This window comes from Pyricularia oryzae, chromosome 5 (genome assembly GCF_000002495.2).
Source record: "Pyricularia oryzae 70-15 chromosome 5, whole genome shotgun sequence".
In the NCBI taxonomy this organism is placed as follows: domain Eukaryota; kingdom Fungi; phylum Ascomycota; class Sordariomycetes; order Magnaporthales; family Pyriculariaceae; genus Pyricularia; species Pyricularia oryzae.
Window position 1 is genome coordinate 1,993,350 of NC_017852.1, and position 17,010 is coordinate 2,010,359.

Genomic DNA, 17,010 nt, shown 5'->3' on the forward strand with positions numbered 1-17,010 from the left:
GCGGCTGTCTGTACGTATGTATAGAATGAACGGTTATCTAGGTTGCTCACTGGTTCCTTGGGTCGGAGCAGGAGGAATAGTTTTATCGGGCAGTATGACCCAATGACAGGATTTCGATTACATTCAACAGTAGATATTGTGAGCAGAAGATTACACCTCGTCAATTGCGTTGTTGTATAGGTACGGAACCTTAAAAGAATGTGCAGGGTTGGAAGTGACAGTATGACTTTGTAGTACAGCACAGTGCAGGTCGTACAGTCAGTACAGTCAGTACAGTGTGGTGTACGCGAAGCTCAATCCACTTTGTTACTGCGGGGCTGCGGGCAACAGCAACGGTGGGGAGCTCACAGCTCCATTGTTCATCGACGACAACCAACTTCCTAGGTTGCCTTGAGACCAGACCAGAACACCTTGCTACCTGGTAGACACAATACTTCCCCAGATTCCATCGACCCGCAAAGGCTCCGATCGTAGCTCAGTGACCAAAATATTACCATAAAAGTAGCTCCGCCAAAGAAAACGACAGAAACCTCGAAAGCCATAGCTTTCCGGTCCTATCACGAGTCACTTCACGACCACAGCACACACAAGCTACCGATCGAACCTGAATCGCAAACGGCTCCCTCGAGCAAGGCCCAAACCGCGCGGGGCGCTCGACCATGGATCACTGCGCGTCGGTCCTGCTGGCCTTCCCTACCGAAGAGGCTTCTACGGCCGATAATGAGAAGTACAATAAGGCCGTCAAGGCGCACATCTCCAACATCAACTCTTTATTCAAGGAGCGTAGCGCTGTGATTGGAGACAATGCCTACAAGTTATTAGACGTATGTAACAGCGGGGTACTCTGGGGGGCGATAATGGTGTGGCAAGTTTGTTGGAGTTCTTCTGCTGACAATGCTTGCTCGTTTGCACATGTAGCTGCTCAACCCGGCGATAAACTCGTTATCATACCTCTATCTACTTGCGGCTTTACTGCCGCAAGGTACGAAGAACGCCGAATATGACAAGGAATTCGCAGAGCGTGTCATTCTTTTCTTCCGGCGCTTCGACCCTCGGCAGATCCGGTACATGGGCGTTGCATTTTCTGACCTCTTCTCCGCTACTGGTCGTCGCAATGTTATGCCAGTACGTCTTCTCCATCTGGGAAACTGGACATTACACCTATATAATGGAGCTTACTGACCGTTCCTCTGCTCCCCATAGCCAACCATTGCCGTGCCAATTTTGGCGGACGCCCTGCTTCGCCTCGATCCCTCAGGTTCCGTACTCACATCAAACCACATATTCCTGATGAAGCTAGCGTACAACAGCAACTTTATCGGGCCTGCACTTCGGGTTGCTGCCAAACGTATTGTTCACTACCCGGGAATGATAAATCCACCAGACCCCAAATCCCTCATTCTTTGTGATCTTCGCCTCCCGCCCTCATCCTACATATCTCAAGACACGGGCTTCACCACGAGGCTCACGGCGCTCCAGGTCCTTGAGTACGACTGGCTTGTCGGTCTGCTGTACTGCGCAGCCCGGGATTGGCCGGCAGCACAGGCGGCTTTTGCTCGTACAGCTTCACACCCTTCCCGCGACTCGGGCGTGAGCAAGGTCATGCTTGAGGCGTTCAAGAAGTGGGTGCTGGTCAGCCTGTTGGCAGAAGGCCGCATCACCACACCCGGGGGATTTGCACCATACATCAGTCAGGCCTCCGCCAGGACGTTTGGTATCATGGCCCGGCCATATGCGGCTGTTGCGAAGCGCTTCGAGTCGGCTGATGCCGACGCTCTTCGACTCGCGGTTGAAGTTTCCTCCCAGCAGTTTGCCGAGGACGGCAACGAGGGTCTCGTAGCTGAGGTCCTCGAGTCGCACCAGAAGTGGCAGATTGTGCGTCTCCGAGAAGTCTACTCAAAGGTCTCGCTAGCCGAGATCAACGCGAAGACAAAGAGCGCCGTCACTGGAGCCCCAGTCGGCAGCGAGGAGGATATGACGCAACTTATTGAAACCATGATCGACTCGGGAATGCTGAGGGCTGCCATCGAGCCGCCCCGAGCAACCGGCGGCGACGGCGCGACGACGCCTGCTTGCCTGGCGTTCCTGGCAGAGGAGGCCGACATTACGGAGCAGGAGGTGGCTCAGCGGATAGCACAGTCCGTCGAGCGCATCAAGCAACTCGGCGCGGTCTACAATGCTACTAAGGAGCGGCTGGCTACGAGCAGGGAGTACATAAGGCACGCTGTCAAGGACCAGAAGCGCGAGAAGGACAACCGAGAGGGCGGCTTCGAGACGCAGATCGAGGATGAGGATCTAATGTCCGGCATAGTATCTGGGCAGTAGGAAAGCCTGTTCTTGAATCCAAAAACGTGGCATGCGGTTGCTCACAAGTATCCATGTGACATTGTGTGGACTGAACCCAACGCCCCAGTTCCTGACGTGTGGCATCACCCCGGCATGCCAGCTTTTGCTTTGGGGTATCAGTAATACGAAATGGGGGAGTTTGATTTTTATTTCTACACGGTGAGCAACGGAGTTAGGGGATAGGGGAACGGGAACTTTGGACCAGACAGACAGCTCGTTTTCACTTTCCCCCCCCCCCCCCCCCGGTCGTACAGGAATCCATGACTTGGTTCGGGCGGTTACGAAAGGACGAGGCTGTATGAATGAGAATGCGTCGGATTGACTATGCATGGCGCTGGAGTAGCTAGAACCCCCAGACTACTTAGAAATTTTATGAAAGGGTTGTTTTGGGTCAGCTTGCTAGACAGTTAGTCGACAGCGCACTGCCATGTTCAACTAGCACAGTTAATGATACAGCATACAGATATCTACCCTGTACGTGAATGGATGATACAGGGCAGTGCGAACGATTTTATGTGTGCCAGATGAACTTTTATAATGAAAAGGGACTACTTGTCCAATTGGCCCTTGATTTCTGTTTAAAAAATCGGTGTCGCGAAAAACAACAACTAAGTTGGTATCTCAGGTATACATCAATCCCCAAATCCAGCCATGTGCGACTGGAACACACTGCACTGAAGAAGCGTTTTCAAAGCATAAAAAGAATAATAGCTCTTCTGCTATCTACGTTGCCCAAAGTCCGTAACGCCATGCCCTTACACAACTTCCGCCTGATCTAGTGGTCCTTGAGCCACTTGAGCATCTGCTCATAAGCCGTCTCTTGGGCATTCTTAATGTTGAGATCGTCGTATTCACCAACAACGGCAAAACCTGTGTCAAATCATCGTTAGCCCCGAAAATAGCCGGTTCAAAAGAGCAATTCTTGACTCACCGTGAGGTACTCCAGGGTACACCTGAACCTCATGCTCGAGGTTGTTTTTGGACAGGTGGTCCTCCATCGCTGTCCTGACCTCGTCCGAGAACATCGGGTCGTTCTCCACGCACACCAAGCCAAGGGGCGACTTGACTGAGACAAAATCCTCCATTGTGACCATGGACGGGTGCGCAAGTGAGCCAACCTTGATCAGAGGCTCAGAGGCGGTCGTCGTCTGCGAATCACTGCCAGCAGCTCCCGCGCGCTCCGAGGCGAGCAGGATGACATATCTGCCACCGAAGCAGTAACCAGCCGCATAGATGCCGCTGCCGTGCGATATGGCGTCGGCAAACTCCTCCTTGCAGGCGTCGATGACCTTGTGCAGGATGGGCATGACCTTCTCCTCAGTGTGGCGGGCGGACCACATGTCGATCATGAAGCTCTTGGCGGCCTCGGCGGCCTTGAGCTTGATCTGGTCGAGGAGCGAAAGGCCCTCTTCGGGGGCCGTGGCGGCGTTGGGGAAGGCGTCACCTTCGAACAGATCGGGCATCACCACGAGGAAGCCCTCGCTGGCGAACTTGTCGGCCTGGATCTGGTTGTTGGTGGACTGGATGCCGGTGCCGCCCGTCAGGAGCAGGAGCAGCCTGGCGGGCGCGTGTGGGTACTCGCTGGGCTTTGAGATGTACGTGTCGACGCCGCCTAGTTTCCTGGTCTCGCCAGATCCAGTCTTCCCAGAGGCTGGTAGAAGGGGAGGCAGGATTAAAGTGAACCTCGGAGTTAGCCGCACGTGAACGCCTCGGGTGTAATTAAAATCAGGATATCAATGAGCCTCAGGACAACTGACGACTTGGTCTGTCCGTCACACAGTGTTCGCCCATGGTAGGGCCCGTCTGAGCTGGAGTGTCACCGGGAATGATCGGCTCAGCGGCAGCTGTGCTCGGATCGGCGCCGGTAGCGGTAGGGGCAGCAGCAGCAGCAGCAGCGTCGCTCTCAGGAGCTCTGGTTGCGTTTGGAGGATCTACCTCAGTCATTTTGATAGCTTGATCTGCTTGGTTTGATATTATATAGCGCTTGTTTTTGTTGGTTTCTGTAATTGTGTAGTAGGTATTGCCGTGTTGAGCTATCCCTTGCTAGACTGAAAGTATGAGTTAGCTGAAGGTAGACAGCTGAGGCTGTTAACAAGACGACAGCGGGATTCTCGTGATTGTTCTCCCTAGTTCAAGGGACCAACCACCATTACGGCAGCCAGTGACGTACCCCGCCACTTACCGTTGCATCCCCTGCTATAGTAGGTTACAAGGCTCCTCATGCTAATCGGATGACATAATCCCATTCCATAGTGGATTTGCGACCCCGCATCATTAAACAATCCGACGCGGTCAACGACGCGTCCGTCGCGACAAATTCCGTGCCTCACACTACCAACTTTGTGCACTTTTCAGCCTCTTCAAAAGAACAATAACGGAAGCCTGCTCGGCACAAACAGACTATCTAAACAGGATCTGATAGACATCACATATCTGAGGACTCCTTGCAAGCATTTGCAGCGAGAAGAGCACCATGGCTGACGCAGCTGAGCGGCAAATAACCCGCGGCGCTATCGCGTGAGTTCGCAACCTTCTGCTGGCTTGTGCAGACGTACATACTGCTTTGCTTTCGACCTTTCTGCTGACATGCAAATTACAGTGCCATTTTCAATGACCCGGAAGGTGTCAAGACTCGCTTCCCGGTGCCAGTACTACAATGTCTGCAAGTCAAGCTTCTCGGGCAGCAGCCCAACGCTGGCGCCGCTGAAAGGTATCGCGTGGTTTTGAGCGATGTCGACAATTACATCCAGTGCATGCTGGCCACACAAGCAAACCATGTCATCCACGACGATCAGCTTCAAAGAGGTTGCATCGTGCGCGTCAAGTCATACCAAGCCAACACTGTCAAGGGCAAGAGGTATAGTACATTCTCAATCCCATACAAGCAGACATGTCAGGGAAGGACACAGGCTAAAAATGCGATCTTTTTCTGGCAGTGTATTGGTCTTATTGGATCTTGAAGTCATACAGTCTCTCGGAGTACATGAAAAGATCGGTGAGCCTGCCAGCATCGAGGCCAAGGCTGAAAACACCACGAACACCACCATCGGTGGATCGGGCTTCTATGGCACCAAGACCGAACCGGACGTTAAACCACAGATCCGCTCTCAGATGCCAACCCGCAACACCGGTGGTGGTGGAGCTTCGCACGGTCCTGGCAACGTCAACATCTATCCGATCGAGTCCATCTCGCCATACCAACACAAGTGGACGATCAAGGCCCGGGTGTCACAAAAGTCCGACATTAGGACATGGCACAAGGCAAGTGGTGAGGGCAAGCTCTTCAGTGTCAACCTTCTGGATGAGACCGGCGAGATCAAGGCTACTGGCTTCAACGACCAATGCGACAAGTTCTACGACATACTTCAAGAAGGCCAGGTCTACTACATCTCCACCCCGTGCCGCGTTCAGATGGCCAAGAAGCAGTTTACAAATCTTCCCAACGACTACGAACTCACCTTCGAGGATGGCACTCAGATTGAGAAGGCTGAAGACCAGAGCAGTGTGCCTCAAGTACGCTTTAACTTTTGCAACATCCAAGAGCTGCAGGAGGTAGAGAAGGACGCCACAGTAGATGTTATTGGTGTCCTCAAGGACGTCGCCGACGTTACTCAGATCACCTCCAAGGCCAGTGGCAAGTTTTTCGATAAGCGCGAGCTGACGCTCGTTGATGACAGCGGCTACTCGGTGCGCATGACGATCTGGGGCAAGACGGCGCAGAACTTTGATGCCAAATCAGAGTCAGTGGTGGCCTTCAAGGGTGCCAAGGTCGGTGATTTTGGAGGTCGTTCACTTTCATTGCTGTCTTCCGGTACAATGACCGTGGACCCCGATATTCCTGAGGCACACCGCCTTAAGGGCTGGTTCGACTCGTCTGGCAGAAATGACAACTTCAGCACTTTCAACTCGAACAGTGTTGCTGGTGCTACTGGCCGGCAAGATCAAATATTAACGATTCACAAGGTCAAGGAGGATAATCTGGGTGTAGATGATGTGGTGTACTTTGCTCTCAAGGCGACAGTTGTCTATATCCGCCAAGAGAATTTCGCATACCCATCCTGCCTCAACGAGGGCTGCAGCAAGAAAGTTACAGATCTTGGTGATGGGAGCTGGCGTTGCGAGAAATGCGATGTCAACCACCCGCGACCGGAGTACCGTTACATTATGTAAGAGTCCTTTCGTCTCCCACACCCAACTGTATCGAAGCCCACTGACTCACAATGATCAACAGGAGTGTCAACGTGAACGATCACACCGGTCAGCTGTGGCTTAGCTGTTTCGACGATGTTGGTCGAATCATAATGGGCAAGTCAGCAGACGAGCTGATGGCGCTCAAGGATGAGAATTTCGAAGCCTTCACTCGGGAATTTGAGAATGCAAACTGCAGGAAGCTCAGTTTCAGGTGTCGTGCCAAGATGGACACGTTCGGAGACAATCAGAGGTACGAGTTTCCTGAGACAACACGCAGTATGAATATAGGATATAACCACAGCTGTGAGCATCAAAGCTAACATGGTTTTCTCCCCCTCGCCAGAGTTCGCTACCAGGTCATGGGCGCCACCAAGATGGACTGGAAGAGCGAGGCAGCCAGACTTGCTGATTTGATCAAGCAATTCAACATCTGAACCACGCTGGCTGTGGGTGATGTAGAGTTTTTGTCTGTGGGAGTGGTCAGAACATGGTGTTTTTCAGGAGCAACGCTAGATGCAGGAACATGTTCGTAGTATGATGTGGCTGACAGACAAGGCTCACGGTGTTCCTATGATTGTGGAGGTGATCGAAACAAGCAAGACAAATGCGGGCTAGAGCGATGATGAGACGACACACAAGCAGACATGTGCCATGCATGTGGAAGACGAGGCAAAGGGGTCAGGGGTTCACGTGTATATGTGACCGTTCAGGTCTTGCATGGCACCAACTAATGCCTAAAGATGAACGAAACAAATAAACAAAAATCAAGCAAACTCTCGGGGCAACTGAAAGAAGAAGTGAGTCGACGCGGGGAGGGGGGCGGATGAGTGCAACTCTCAGAGCTTCAAACGCGGATTTGTTCATCTCAAATTTCACTCATATCTTCTCTACAGATCGTCTGCTGACTCAAAGGATTATTTCCTCTCAGAATCTAGATAGTCATCGGCTGCCACGTTCATTTGAGCTCTATCAATTCAGCAACTACCTGCTAGGTATGAAATGGGCCCTCCATATAGCCCCTGAGATGCTTCAAACGCATCATGTTGATATTCTCTCCTTAAAGCCTCCAAATGAAATGTAACGCTAAATCTCTCCCTGTTCTATTGCCCCAGATGCCGCGAAAACCAAATCAGGTGGCCCATGGGGGTGTACCTTCCAAAACAAACTTACACCTCCCTATACTTTGTCTTGGTACCCTCCTTCTTGACACCTTCCAATCAAGCAACATGTGAAGTCGGCATTTCAGAAGCAGTCGATCTTCCAGGCCTCTGAGCATCAGTATGTCCGTCTGACTCTCTGTGCGACTCGCTCTGTGGCTAAGACAGTCGTGATGCTGATGCCAACTAAACAGCATCGGGATGAAGTATGGTTAAGTTCTCAGATATACCTCGCACAGCCCGTCTGGCTTTAGCCACCTCCTCGGTTATATTCCCAACGGCTGCCCGCTTGCTTTCTCTGTTCTGCTGACGCTTGATTTCTGCCCAGAGGAGCTCCAAAGTCTAAGCAGGTACGTCCAGTTCCTCCTTGAGATCGTTGATCACATCAACCATGGTCGAATAGGTAAGATGTGTCTCGAACGGCGATTGCTTGATACATTCAGGTACCTTTTTGCATCGTTTACGATCCAAGAGAACCGGGCGATCGTTGGCAATGAGGGATATGGTGGTGGAATCGCCGTGTTCCTGGAGAAAGAACCCTCGGAGCGATTGCTCCTTTAACTCTCAGTTGGAAACCAAAGGCGAAAGACTGGTAACTTCTGTCTCCGACAGTTGAAGCCGGAATTGAGGTGAATGATGACTGACTGGTATTATTGGAATGGATGACTGTGGACAAAGGTGACCAAAAAGTGAAGATCACGAAATGGTATGGCGTGAAAAGAGAATGTCATCCGCAAAAGAAAACAGGAAAATGCTCAGATAACGGACACTGCATAATCTGAATACCGTCAATAAGCTCGATTAACAAATAAGGTACCCAGGAATTGTTGGGTTTGTTGGCAGGGTACAACGAGATATTGGGTTAAGACAGCTCTAAATAGAAAAAGGCCCCGGGGCGCGATCTTAGTACGCCAAAATCGACAAGCACAGATCCTATCGCAGCAAAATCAATTTCGGATCATAGATGTATTACAAGCTCTACCACCATTCCAATCGATGACAGCCCGCGCAGCAGTCGCGAATAGTGACAATGTCAGATGCCTTAGGTATAGTAATAGGCTTAGGGAGGCAAGCACGGATATAAAGGATAGCTTGAGCCATTGAAGCTTTACTTGCTTTATTATCACTAACTACTAAAGGAACAAAAGAAAGCTGTGCTATATATCTCCTGCTAGGCCTGGCACCCGTCTATTGTTATTTGAACTCAGCAATGTACAATTCCAAAAAAACAATGTATATCAATCGTAGTGAAGAAACCACCGCGCTGAATATAAACCAAAAGTCTCCTGGGCTCATACAGGTTCGCGATGAATCACAGAGTTTTAATAGTAATCATCATCTGTTGTGTTCTTCTTGCGCCTCAAACTGCCGAAACGTCGCTTGAGTCCATCTTTGAGCCGGTTGCCGGTGGTATTGCTACGATGAAGGCCGTTACCGGTAGATGTGTTGATGGCCATCGAGTCGTTGAAGGGGTTTTCGGCCCTTGATGAGGATGCTCCTGGCTGCCCACCTCCGTCAGCAGCGCTGCTGATGCTTCGCTGTCTAACCTGGGCTCCGAGGTCCTTGCGTCTGGTACCGCTGCTGTAGGCGCTCTGGCGCGGCTGCATCTCCAAAAGGAAATTGCCATTGGCGTCCGTGTTTCTGCGCATACGAGCCTTCTGCTCTTTATGGTCGCGCTCAACTGTATACGAGGGCTCACCCTTGCCTTTCAAGTCATCAGGGTGATAAGGCTGATTGGTCGCTGTCTGTCAGCTAGGGTTGCAAGGCTTGCATATGAGGCTGCCGCAAACAGGTAACTCACAATGCCATCCCATCTCTTATAAGCGCCACCGGCTGCATCCCGCTCGCGCATGAGATCGGCTCCTTCCTCATAATCCATAACGTTCCCAGAAAAGTCAGTAGCGCCAGGAGGCACTTGAGATGTGCCTTGCAGCGGGACATGTCTCTGTAGTGAGTCTTGCAAGAACTCGCGGGGCGTAGCCCGGATCGCTTCCATATTTGAGTCCTTGAGAGCTTCGACAGGTGCGTACATTTTGTTAGTGTTCCTGGCAGCTAACGTCGCATCAAATGGCCCGCCATGATGGTAGGTACCGCCAATGGTGTCCAAGCTGTCGATGATGTCTGTGCGTGGCATGCCCGACTTGCGCAGATGAGGGGCGCGGTCTGCGGCGCGCACATCCCGTTTGATGATGTCTAGAGGGCGGTGGGACATGTCTCCGGGATAACGCTGACTGAGCGAATTTGAACGGCTGAGGCCTTTGCCTTTGTCGAAGTTGCTGCTTGTGCTGCGAGAGTGAGAGGCCCCCTGATGGTTCTGGTGACTCTGAGGCGGGCGACGGACAGTCTGAGACTGACTGCGACCAATACTTGCACTGGGCGGATAGTCCCTAGGCCTCGCAACGTAGTTGGAGCTGCTGCTCCTGCCAAAGCCTGGTCTTCTGCTGTTACCAAGATCTAGGTTGTCGGCTGGCACTGGCGAGGAACGAGAATTATTTCCAGAAGTAGGGCTTTGCGAAGATCGAAAAGCTGAGCGAGTGGGACTTGACGAAGCTGGGGGCGATGGGTACGCCGAGGCTATATCCTTCTTGCGCTTCTTATCGCCCTTTGGTGTTTTAACGGATAGGGAGTGCCCTGTAGGGCTAATAAAAGAGCTTCCTGGTCCGCACTCCTGACTGGGTTCAGGAGCAGTCAATGGGTCAAGAATGTACTTCTTCGCCTGTTGGAAGAGATCGGGAGGTGATGTATTAGCAGTTTGAATTATTATTATTTTTGAGAATGATATGCAGAAATCAGGAATTCCCTCATGACAACAGTGAGATGGAATATTTATTGGAAAGAACAATACGGCATGGTCGATGATGATGATGATGATGATGATGATGATTACCATGGATGTCCAGACAACTCTTGGAGTTGTTGGACAGTGATGTAATGCGTGGATTAGAAAGACCTTGTCTAGCTCCAAGACATGCCGGGGAGATGCCGATCCCCAGGGACGTGACAGTTTGTGCACGGCTGAAATACGATGGTTGAGACCCAACCCCCGGTTGGTAAATTGGGCCTAGGAAAGACTGGTGCCTGTCGGATGATAGGCATAGAGATGCACAGTAGGTAGATAACGGTATATACCGGTAGTGAATAAGCCAAGATGCTTCGTAAAGTGAAGCTTGGGTGGGATGTTCGGCGCACTCGCGACCTGCTAATATCCTGCACACACTCGGGAAGACCTTGGGTCTGTGAACAACGCCGGGTTGTACAATGCAATTCATGGCCGCAAACAATGACGAACTTGTGTTCAACTCACCCATTGCTTGTCGACAGAGCTCGAGGATATCGACATTTTGAGAGTGTTTACTGTCTGTTTGGAAAATCAAATATTCTGCCCGTTACCTCGATGGCGTGGTCTCCTCGTATGGACTGGATGATGCGAGTGGCACCACGCCGGTCGAAAGCCGGCGGTAATTGACTGAAACCGGAAACCAGAGCTTGCAGTGGGAGCTCTCTAACAGGGAATTGGATAGACTTTTGTAGACGTCGTCGGCGGAGAAGTTGCCATGAATCAAGCAACCGTGCGAGAAGAAGCTCTTTGGTGAAATTTATGGAAAGGGAACCAAGGTAGGCAGAGCAAACAAAGATGGAGCCGGTGACAGCGAGGGATTTATGGAGTGAGCGGCGGCAGTGGAGAGCCGGATGTGGTTACATAGCACCTACTCCTACTATAACCGGTATCCAACTGACGCAGGCTGCAGGTGCGGTGCAGCCAAGTGGATAAGCATCCAAGCCTCACATCCTGGAACCCACCATCAAGGGGAAGCATTTTCCCAGCGACATGTGCATATCTATCAGTGTGAAGTGGTACTATCAACAGTGGAGGTACCTGTTCTGCCACGAGCAAGGAAGTCTATCTAATTACCAGCTAGGCAGGTAATGCCAAGGTGATTGCTTCATAGCTACAAGGGCGCATATTTTGAGGAGCTCAAGCTGCATGATGGGGATGGTCGCGTCGCGCTAGGTACCGTTCAAGCCGTGGTCTAGACTAGCTAGGCCGTCTGACCTAGCCTACATCTGTGGTACTAAATTCAATCTGTCTCGTCATACCGAGGAACAATTTCGTGGGATCTGCTGTACATAGTACAGAAGTGAGAGCCAAGTGCGGGAAGTACCTTGCTGTTACGTCATCCGACAAAACATTTGCCCAAGGACAGGGATGCCGGCTGATATTGACGTAGCCGTCCATCAGATAAAAAAAGAAAAGAGAAAATAGTGTGCAGACACCCAGTCGCTGCAGACAGCTTGGATAAGCCTCGACACGTCAATATACAAAGCCGTGCATGAATACGGCACGATTCTTTCTTTGTCATGAAAATATCGATTGAATGATCATTTTGAATTCAAGATAAGGAAAAAAAGTCCCGTTGAGCGGAGTCTCAGAGCTTTTTTTTTTCTCTCTTTTTTTTTTTGGAGGTGAGTGAGTTGGCGGAGGCTGCCCCGCTGATGCAAGGACAACAAGCGAGACCGAACCAGGCACCCTTGGCAAGGAAGCAGGTGCCAAGCAATGCAGTAGTAAGTCCCTGCATCGCAGAAGATTCCATCGCTTGCAGTCAATTTGGGGGAATCTCAACGGATTATGAGTGGAGGGAGCGTTCGTGAACCACTGCAATAAATCACTCCTCCACCAAGCGCAAACTACCAATCGTTTATTGCAGATACCATTGGATCGCGTCTATTCTGCATCTGCATGCATCTGCACCTGCAACCAGCATCTGACAAGCTGACAGTCGTTCGTCTGAATTGCACAAAAAAAGAAAAAAAGAAAAAAAAAGGAGAGAGAGAGAGAGAGAATACATCCAAATGAACCACTAGCCATGACACATCGCAATGACCCTGGTAGACTACTCGTCAGATGACGACTCGGCCGCCGAAGAAGCATCAAAGTCGGCGCCAGTATTGAACGTTGGCGGCACTAGGGGCTCATCAGCCTCATTGCCGCCGCTTCCGGCTTCATTCCATGACCTGTATGCCTCGACAGTTCGCACCAGCACCCGCGACGACCCAGCACTGCACCACGGGCGGTCTCGTCAGATTCCTCACGTGGTTGGCAACTGGCCGAGCCACATCTACATCGAATGTTTGTTCCCCCCTTTGGTCCCTTGGGTCTTTACGTCGTACCACATTTTAAACACGTCTTATTCTAGTGCTGACCTTTTTGTTCATTAATACCCCGCAGGGTTCCCCTCACAAGCCCAGTGCAATGTTTTAAGCTCTCTAGTCTCAGCCTTACGGTCGGACGACCACCAAGTCGGGGCTGAGCTGCATAGCTTCTTGACAAGCGATCTGGGCACCCCGCTACCGCTGCACATTAGCCTCTCGCGCCCGTTCGTGCTGACCACGGAGCAAAAGGACGTTTTCCTGTCGCGTGTGCCAGGCGCACTCCGGCTGCGATCATTCTCGCGCTTCGCCGTTCGTCCGTCTGCACTCTCGTGGCACAGGTCGCCAGACTCGAATCGCGCGTTCTTGGTTCTACGGGTGCAGGAAAGCTGCGATGGTGGCAACCTTGGCCTGACCCGACTGCTCGAAAGGTGCAATGAGGTGGTTAGGGAGTTTGGTCAGCCGGAGCTGTACTCCGATGGTGGAAGGGTGATGGATCGATTCCATCTGTCTGTTGCTTGGTCGTTCGTTGATGTGACAGGGTCGCTCCAATCTCGAACGGATGTGGCGTATGAAAACTTCCGGGACCAGGTGGCCGCGATGGAGATTCCCATCGAGTCCGTCAAGGTCAAGATTGGCAACATCATTACCAGTTTGTCGTTGGCCGACTATGGACAGAAGCGATCAGAGGTCGGATCCCTCTTCAGCACGTAGTGTATGTCGTTCAATGATAACCTGTCATATAGACCCAAGCAAACGTGCCTTTAAAATTCCGACATATGTACAGTCATGAAACCAGCAGAAAGCACAGCGATAGTGCATCCTGGCCCGAATCCAGCAACTCCAGACATAAAATAGCCATAAAAGTTCAATATATTTTCTGCAAAGATGCGAAAGCACCTGCAGCCATGCTCCCAATAACGCCAGAGGTTCCTTATCTTTTAAGTGATGATAAGTTATCCACATGCAACCAAAAAGGAAATTTTAAATGTAAAAGGGCAACATCGTCAAATCATAGCTCGTCAATGTTGGGGCGGTGGAAAGCCCATTGTCGTGGTGACACTGGCAAACCAAGGTAAAATTGCCAAAACCGAGTGAACTCGCTCGAGATAATGTTCCAACTATTCGTAGAAGAACAAATCAGAAGTCAGTGACCGGTTGCAAACAACGGGACATCGAGGATATATACTCACATGGTCGTTGGGAATGAAAGCCACTGCTTGATGACATATCTGAACACCCTGTAAACTTTGTCCAGCTCCTGGTAAAATTCCTCGGAGAGATTTTCCGGTTCTTTGTAGCGAGGGATGTCTTCCTCCGTCTCATTGTCGCCATCGTCCATCACACGATGGGGCTTCCTCGCCCGGTCGGGTATACTCTGGGCGCTGGCAGACTCGCTCTCGTCGGGCTTCTGCTCCCGATCCTGAACACTCTTGGAGCCTTCACGTTCCTCGATCATCTGCCTGAACTTACCCAGCGCGGTGAGCGAAGAGCTGAGCCTGGCATACGTGTTGAACAGCGCCACCAGCTCGGTCCTCTTAAGGACGAGCGGTATTTCTCCGCCGTTCTTGACGTTGTCAAACTCAAATAGGACCTTAAGGGCCGTGCCGTAGCCGGCCGTCTGCAGCTTGCCCCAGAGGCGGCACTTGTCGCAGCCTACACAATCCATCAGGCGGCTGACGTTGCGGAACCGGTTCCGGAAGTCCTCTTTGAGCGACGGGCCCTCGCCGTTCTTAAACATGAGGGACTCGTCCAGCGTCTGGGGCACGCTAGCCGCACCCTGGGTGACTGCCAGGACCTTGGAGCGCGTGGCGGCGTCCTGGTCCCGGTCGCCTGTGCAAAACGTGTATCCCGACAGGTGCGGGCCAAGCTTTGCGATGGCCCGGGTCACGAGCGCGTAGTTGAAGTAGAGGTTGCTGATGCGCTCCGGGAAACGGTGGAGACGGTTCTCGTAGCAGGCCAGGTTCGGCTGCCACTGTCCCGTCGTCTGGTTCAAAAAGTCCCAGCACAGATGCGTGCTGATGCTCGCATGCATGCCCGAGATCACGCGGTAAAAGACTCGCTTCTCGAGACACTCGTCTTCGCTCTCCAGACCCGTCTTGGCTACGAAAGGCGTATTGGGCTCCTCGGCACGCCTCTCTTGCAAAACCTGCTGCCGCCCCGCAGCCTCCAAGACGGACCGGAAGTCCATGGCGGCCGGGTTTTTGCTGTTGCTCGAGAGGCCGCCGCCCAAGGCTGATGGCGGCGGTTTTGGCGCATTCGGGAACGAGGACCGCGAGAAACAGTTCTCCCGGTATATGGCATCCCAGACCTGGGCGGCGCCGGCGCCGGCGTACCCGGTGAACCGCTCAGGATTCCTCAAAAGGCTGACGTAGTCTCCCTTGGCGGATGCGCTCTCGTCCTCGGGCACACAGTAGTCGCGCTCGTCGCACTCGTCATCGTACTCGACGACGCAGCTCTCGCCCACGTCCTCGCCCAGCTTGCCCCGCAGCGGCTTCTCCGGCTGCTCCCTCTGGGCCTTTTTATTCGGGTGCTCGACCAGCGGACCCTCGAGCTTACCGAGCTCGCTGGCGCGCCAGACTTCGGGTATGTCCTCCTCGTTGTCGAGCGTCTCGACCGCGCAGGCAATGTTGCCGCACATGCCGCCCTCGTCGTTCCAGAAGGGACATTTTTTGTTGAAGAGATTGAGCCTGTAGTGGGAGAAGAAATCGGTCGATCTCGTGACGTCGTCGATGGCGGGTTTCAGGTTGCTGTTGAGGCGCTCGAGGGTCGAGTATGATGCGCATGCGTCCGAGACTATGGCGCGGGGAGATATCTGGAAATGGAGGAGATAGGTTCTATTAGACCGAATTCCCGCGGCGCTGCTGACGGAGAGGAGTAAAAAAAGAAGGACTGCGTCGTACCGCACAAGCATCTTGAGGAATCTGACAGTGGACTTGGGGTCCCAACAAAGCAAAAACACCAAGATAAAAAAGTTGTGACGCAGACCACATCGTGGCTGGCCCTTTGCGGTCCTTTGCGGAGGAAGATTGATTTTGTTAGGCCACCTTTGGCTCTGTTGTCAGGCAGAAGGCACCCAGGCAAGGTCTGGTTTGGAATCAACTATATTTAGCCGGCCTGCGGACAGCTCTGAGTCAATAGAGAGCAATATGTATGCAGCAGGCCAAATTCCCGTTTCGGATCAGGCGATCAAGAGGGCAGCTTTTCCCAGGTTGCAGGAGCACCTTGAATTTCCAAACAGCGTGAATCCGTGCTTTTGTTCTTGAGTATTATGCGCTCTCGTTGGGATTGCGATGTTCTGAAACGGAACCTTCGAGTCACTACTGGGTTTTGGGGATTCAGTGGACCACGCGTTGTTCCGTGTAAGTGGCAACCTAATTTGTCGCCCGAAAACGGAGTGATGCTGTAGGTAATGATGATACGGTAACGTCTTTGTTCTTTACGACATTGCCAATTGATAATTATTGGGAACACGTATATAAAGGTCCCAAAAGCAAATAGCCGGGCTTATAAAACGTGCGAAGAAAATCTGTCATTACGAAAATACGATACCATACCCACAAATATACAGCAACAAGACTGCGCCAACTAGCGCCTCCTCGTTGCTGTTGATATGTGGCCACTTTAGAAAATCAGCAGATGATCGTGCGTCAAAAAAAAGCAAGGCGGAGGAATTACCCCTGTTTGTCAGCAGTCTGCAGCCGAACTGTCAGGTCATCAAACCGCATCCGGTACCTGAATTCCAGATTCAGTTTTAGCCGTACATTCCTCCACCCCACGTTTTTTGACCTACTGTACCGTTCCTTATTGATCAGGATTCCAACGCACTCCAATAGCCCCTGTAATTCTCCCTTCTTTCCGCAACCACAGAAGGAGCAACTAAAATTTTAGCCAGTAATTGCTTAGAATTTTTCTCCGTGTCTCAACGGACATCGAATGGCAGAATTTGGACCCTGGGTTCCCCTGCAATCTGATACGATGAACCTCCTCGTGACTCGCCGAGCGAGGCTCAAGCTAAGCGTGTCTAAGAATAGATCGCGTCTCGCCATATTGCCAGAAACTGCCGAGAGCTAGCAAGCAACATCGCACCACCGCCCCGTCACTGTGGTTGCAGTCCGACCATATGTTCTATTGACACGAGTGTCAATGCAAGCTCGCTATTACCACT

At 51.9% G+C, this 17,010-nt stretch overlaps 6 protein-coding genes across 6 annotated transcripts; 3 read left to right on the plus strand and 3 right to left on the minus strand.

Moving 5' to 3' along the window:
* Positions 1–319: 319 nt before the first annotated feature.
* On the plus strand, positions 320–2,932 carry MGG_00687 (uncharacterized protein). Its single transcript, XM_003718274.1, has 3 exons — positions 320–824; positions 919–1,125; positions 1,204–2,932. The coding sequence occupies exons 1-3, from the start codon at positions 660–662 to the stop codon at positions 2,323–2,325; spliced, it is 1,494 nt and encodes a 497-aa protein (XP_003718322.1). The 5' UTR covers positions 320–659; the 3' UTR covers positions 2,326–2,932.
* Positions 2,840–4,533, minus strand: MGG_00686 (dienelactone hydrolase). The gene is made up of 3 exons (XM_003718275.1): positions 4,104–4,533; positions 3,278–3,997; positions 2,840–3,216 (listed from the first exon to the last, which is right to left on the minus strand). Exons 1-3 carry the CDS (start codon positions 4,288–4,290, stop codon positions 3,122–3,124), a joined length of 1,002 nt encoding a protein of 333 aa, XP_003718323.1. The 5' UTR covers positions 4,291–4,533; the 3' UTR covers positions 2,840–3,121.
* A 108-nt stretch (positions 4,534–4,641) lies between these two features.
* On the plus strand, positions 4,642–7,391 carry MGG_00685 (replication factor-A protein 1). The gene is made up of 5 exons (XM_003718276.1): positions 4,642–4,863; positions 4,946–5,203; positions 5,283–6,512; positions 6,578–6,787; positions 6,881–7,391. Exons 1-5 carry the CDS (start codon positions 4,820–4,822, stop codon positions 6,969–6,971), a joined length of 1,833 nt encoding a protein of 610 aa, XP_003718324.1. The 5' UTR covers positions 4,642–4,819; the 3' UTR covers positions 6,972–7,391.
* A 1,400-nt stretch (positions 7,392–8,791) lies between these two features.
* MGG_00684 (uncharacterized protein) lies at positions 8,792–11,324 on the minus strand. The gene is made up of 3 exons (XM_003718277.1): positions 10,999–11,324; positions 9,496–10,410; positions 8,792–9,424 (listed from the first exon to the last, which is right to left on the minus strand). The coding sequence occupies exons 1-3, from the start codon at positions 11,032–11,034 to the stop codon at positions 9,017–9,019; spliced, it is 1,359 nt and encodes a 452-aa protein (XP_003718325.1). The 5' UTR covers positions 11,035–11,324; the 3' UTR covers positions 8,792–9,016.
* A 738-nt stretch (positions 11,325–12,062) lies between these two features.
* MGG_00683 (endoplasmic oxidoreductin-1) lies at positions 12,063–16,438 on the minus strand. The gene is made up of 3 exons (XM_003718278.1): positions 15,746–16,438; positions 14,036–15,657; positions 12,063–13,963 (listed from the first exon to the last, which is right to left on the minus strand). The coding sequence occupies exons 1-3, from the start codon at positions 15,833–15,835 to the stop codon at positions 13,855–13,857; spliced, it is 1,821 nt and encodes a 606-aa protein (XP_003718326.1). The 5' UTR covers positions 15,836–16,438; the 3' UTR covers positions 12,063–13,854.
* Positions 12,249–13,759, plus strand: MGG_11511 (uncharacterized protein). The gene is made up of 2 exons (XM_003718279.1): positions 12,249–12,822; positions 12,922–13,759. Exons 1-2 carry the CDS (start codon positions 12,573–12,575, stop codon positions 13,554–13,556), a joined length of 885 nt encoding a protein of 294 aa, XP_003718327.1. The 5' UTR covers positions 12,249–12,572; the 3' UTR covers positions 13,557–13,759.
* Positions 16,439–17,010: the final 572 nt, after the last annotated feature.

What these genes read in the sequence shown, in the direction of transcription:
- MGG_00687 (XM_003718274.1), top strand. Translation starts at nt 660, where the DNA reads ATGGATCACTGCGCGTCGGTCCTGCTGGCCTTCCCTACCGAAGAGGCT. An exon ending in ATGCCTACAAGTTATTAGAC is followed by an intron (nt 825 to 918) that starts GTATGTAACAGC and finishes TTGCACATGTAG; the next exon opens with CTGCTCAACCCGGCGATAAA. An exon ending in GTCGTCGCAATGTTATGCCA is followed by an intron (nt 1,126 to 1,203) that starts GTACGTCTTCTC and finishes TGCTCCCCATAG; the next exon opens with CCAACCATTGCCGTGCCAAT.
- MGG_00686 (XM_003718275.1), bottom strand. Translation starts at nt 4,290, where the DNA reads ATGACTGAGGTAGATCCTCCAAACGCAACCAGAGCTCCTGAGAGCGAC. An exon ending in TGTGACGGACAGACCAAGTC is followed by an intron (nt 3,998 to 4,103) that starts GTCAGTTGTCCT and finishes CCCTTCTACCAG; the next exon opens with CCTCTGGGAAGACTGGATCT. An exon ending in GTACCCTGGAGTACCTCACG is followed by an intron (nt 3,217 to 3,277) that starts GTGAGTCAAGAA and finishes GATTTGACACAG; the next exon opens with GTTTTGCCGTTGTTGGTGAA.
- MGG_00685 (XM_003718276.1), top strand. Translation starts at nt 4,820, where the DNA reads ATGGCTGACGCAGCTGAGCGGCAAATAACCCGCGGCGCTATCGC. An exon ending in ATAACCCGCGGCGCTATCGC is followed by an intron (nt 4,864 to 4,945) that starts GTGAGTTCGCAA and finishes TGCAAATTACAG; the next exon opens with TGCCATTTTCAATGACCCGG. An exon ending in ACGTTCGGAGACAATCAGAG is followed by an intron (nt 6,788 to 6,880) that starts GTACGAGTTTCC and finishes CCCCCTCGCCAG; the next exon opens with AGTTCGCTACCAGGTCATGG.
- MGG_00684 (XM_003718277.1), bottom strand. Translation starts at nt 11,034, where the DNA reads ATGTCGATATCCTCGAGCTCTGTCGACAAGCAATGG. An exon ending in GCTCTGTCGACAAGCAATGG is followed by an intron (nt 10,411 to 10,998) that starts GTGAGTTGAACA and finishes CTCTTCCAACAG; the next exon opens with GCGAAGAAGTACATTCTTGA. An exon ending in ATAAGAGATGGGATGGCATT is followed by an intron (nt 9,425 to 9,495) that starts GTGAGTTACCTG and finishes GCGACCAATCAG; the next exon opens with CCTTATCACCCTGATGACTT.
- MGG_11511 (XM_003718279.1), top strand. Translation starts at nt 12,573, where the DNA reads ATGACCCTGGTAGACTACTCGTCAGATGACGACTCGGCCGCCGAAGAA. An exon ending in GAGCCACATCTACATCGAAT is followed by an intron (nt 12,823 to 12,921) that starts GTTTGTTCCCCC and finishes AATACCCCGCAG; the next exon opens with GGTTCCCCTCACAAGCCCAG.
- MGG_00683 (XM_003718278.1), bottom strand. Translation starts at nt 15,835, where the DNA reads ATGTGGTCTGCGTCACAACTTTTTTATCTTGGTGTTTTTGCTTTGTTG. An exon ending in TTCCTCAAGATGCTTGTGCG is followed by an intron (nt 15,658 to 15,745) that starts GTACGACGCAGT and finishes CTCCATTTCCAG; the next exon opens with ATATCTCCCCGCGCCATAGT. An exon ending in CTTTCATTCCCAACGACCAT is followed by an intron (nt 13,964 to 14,035) that starts GTGAGTATATAT and finishes TTCTACGAATAG; the next exon opens with TTGGAACATTATCTCGAGCG.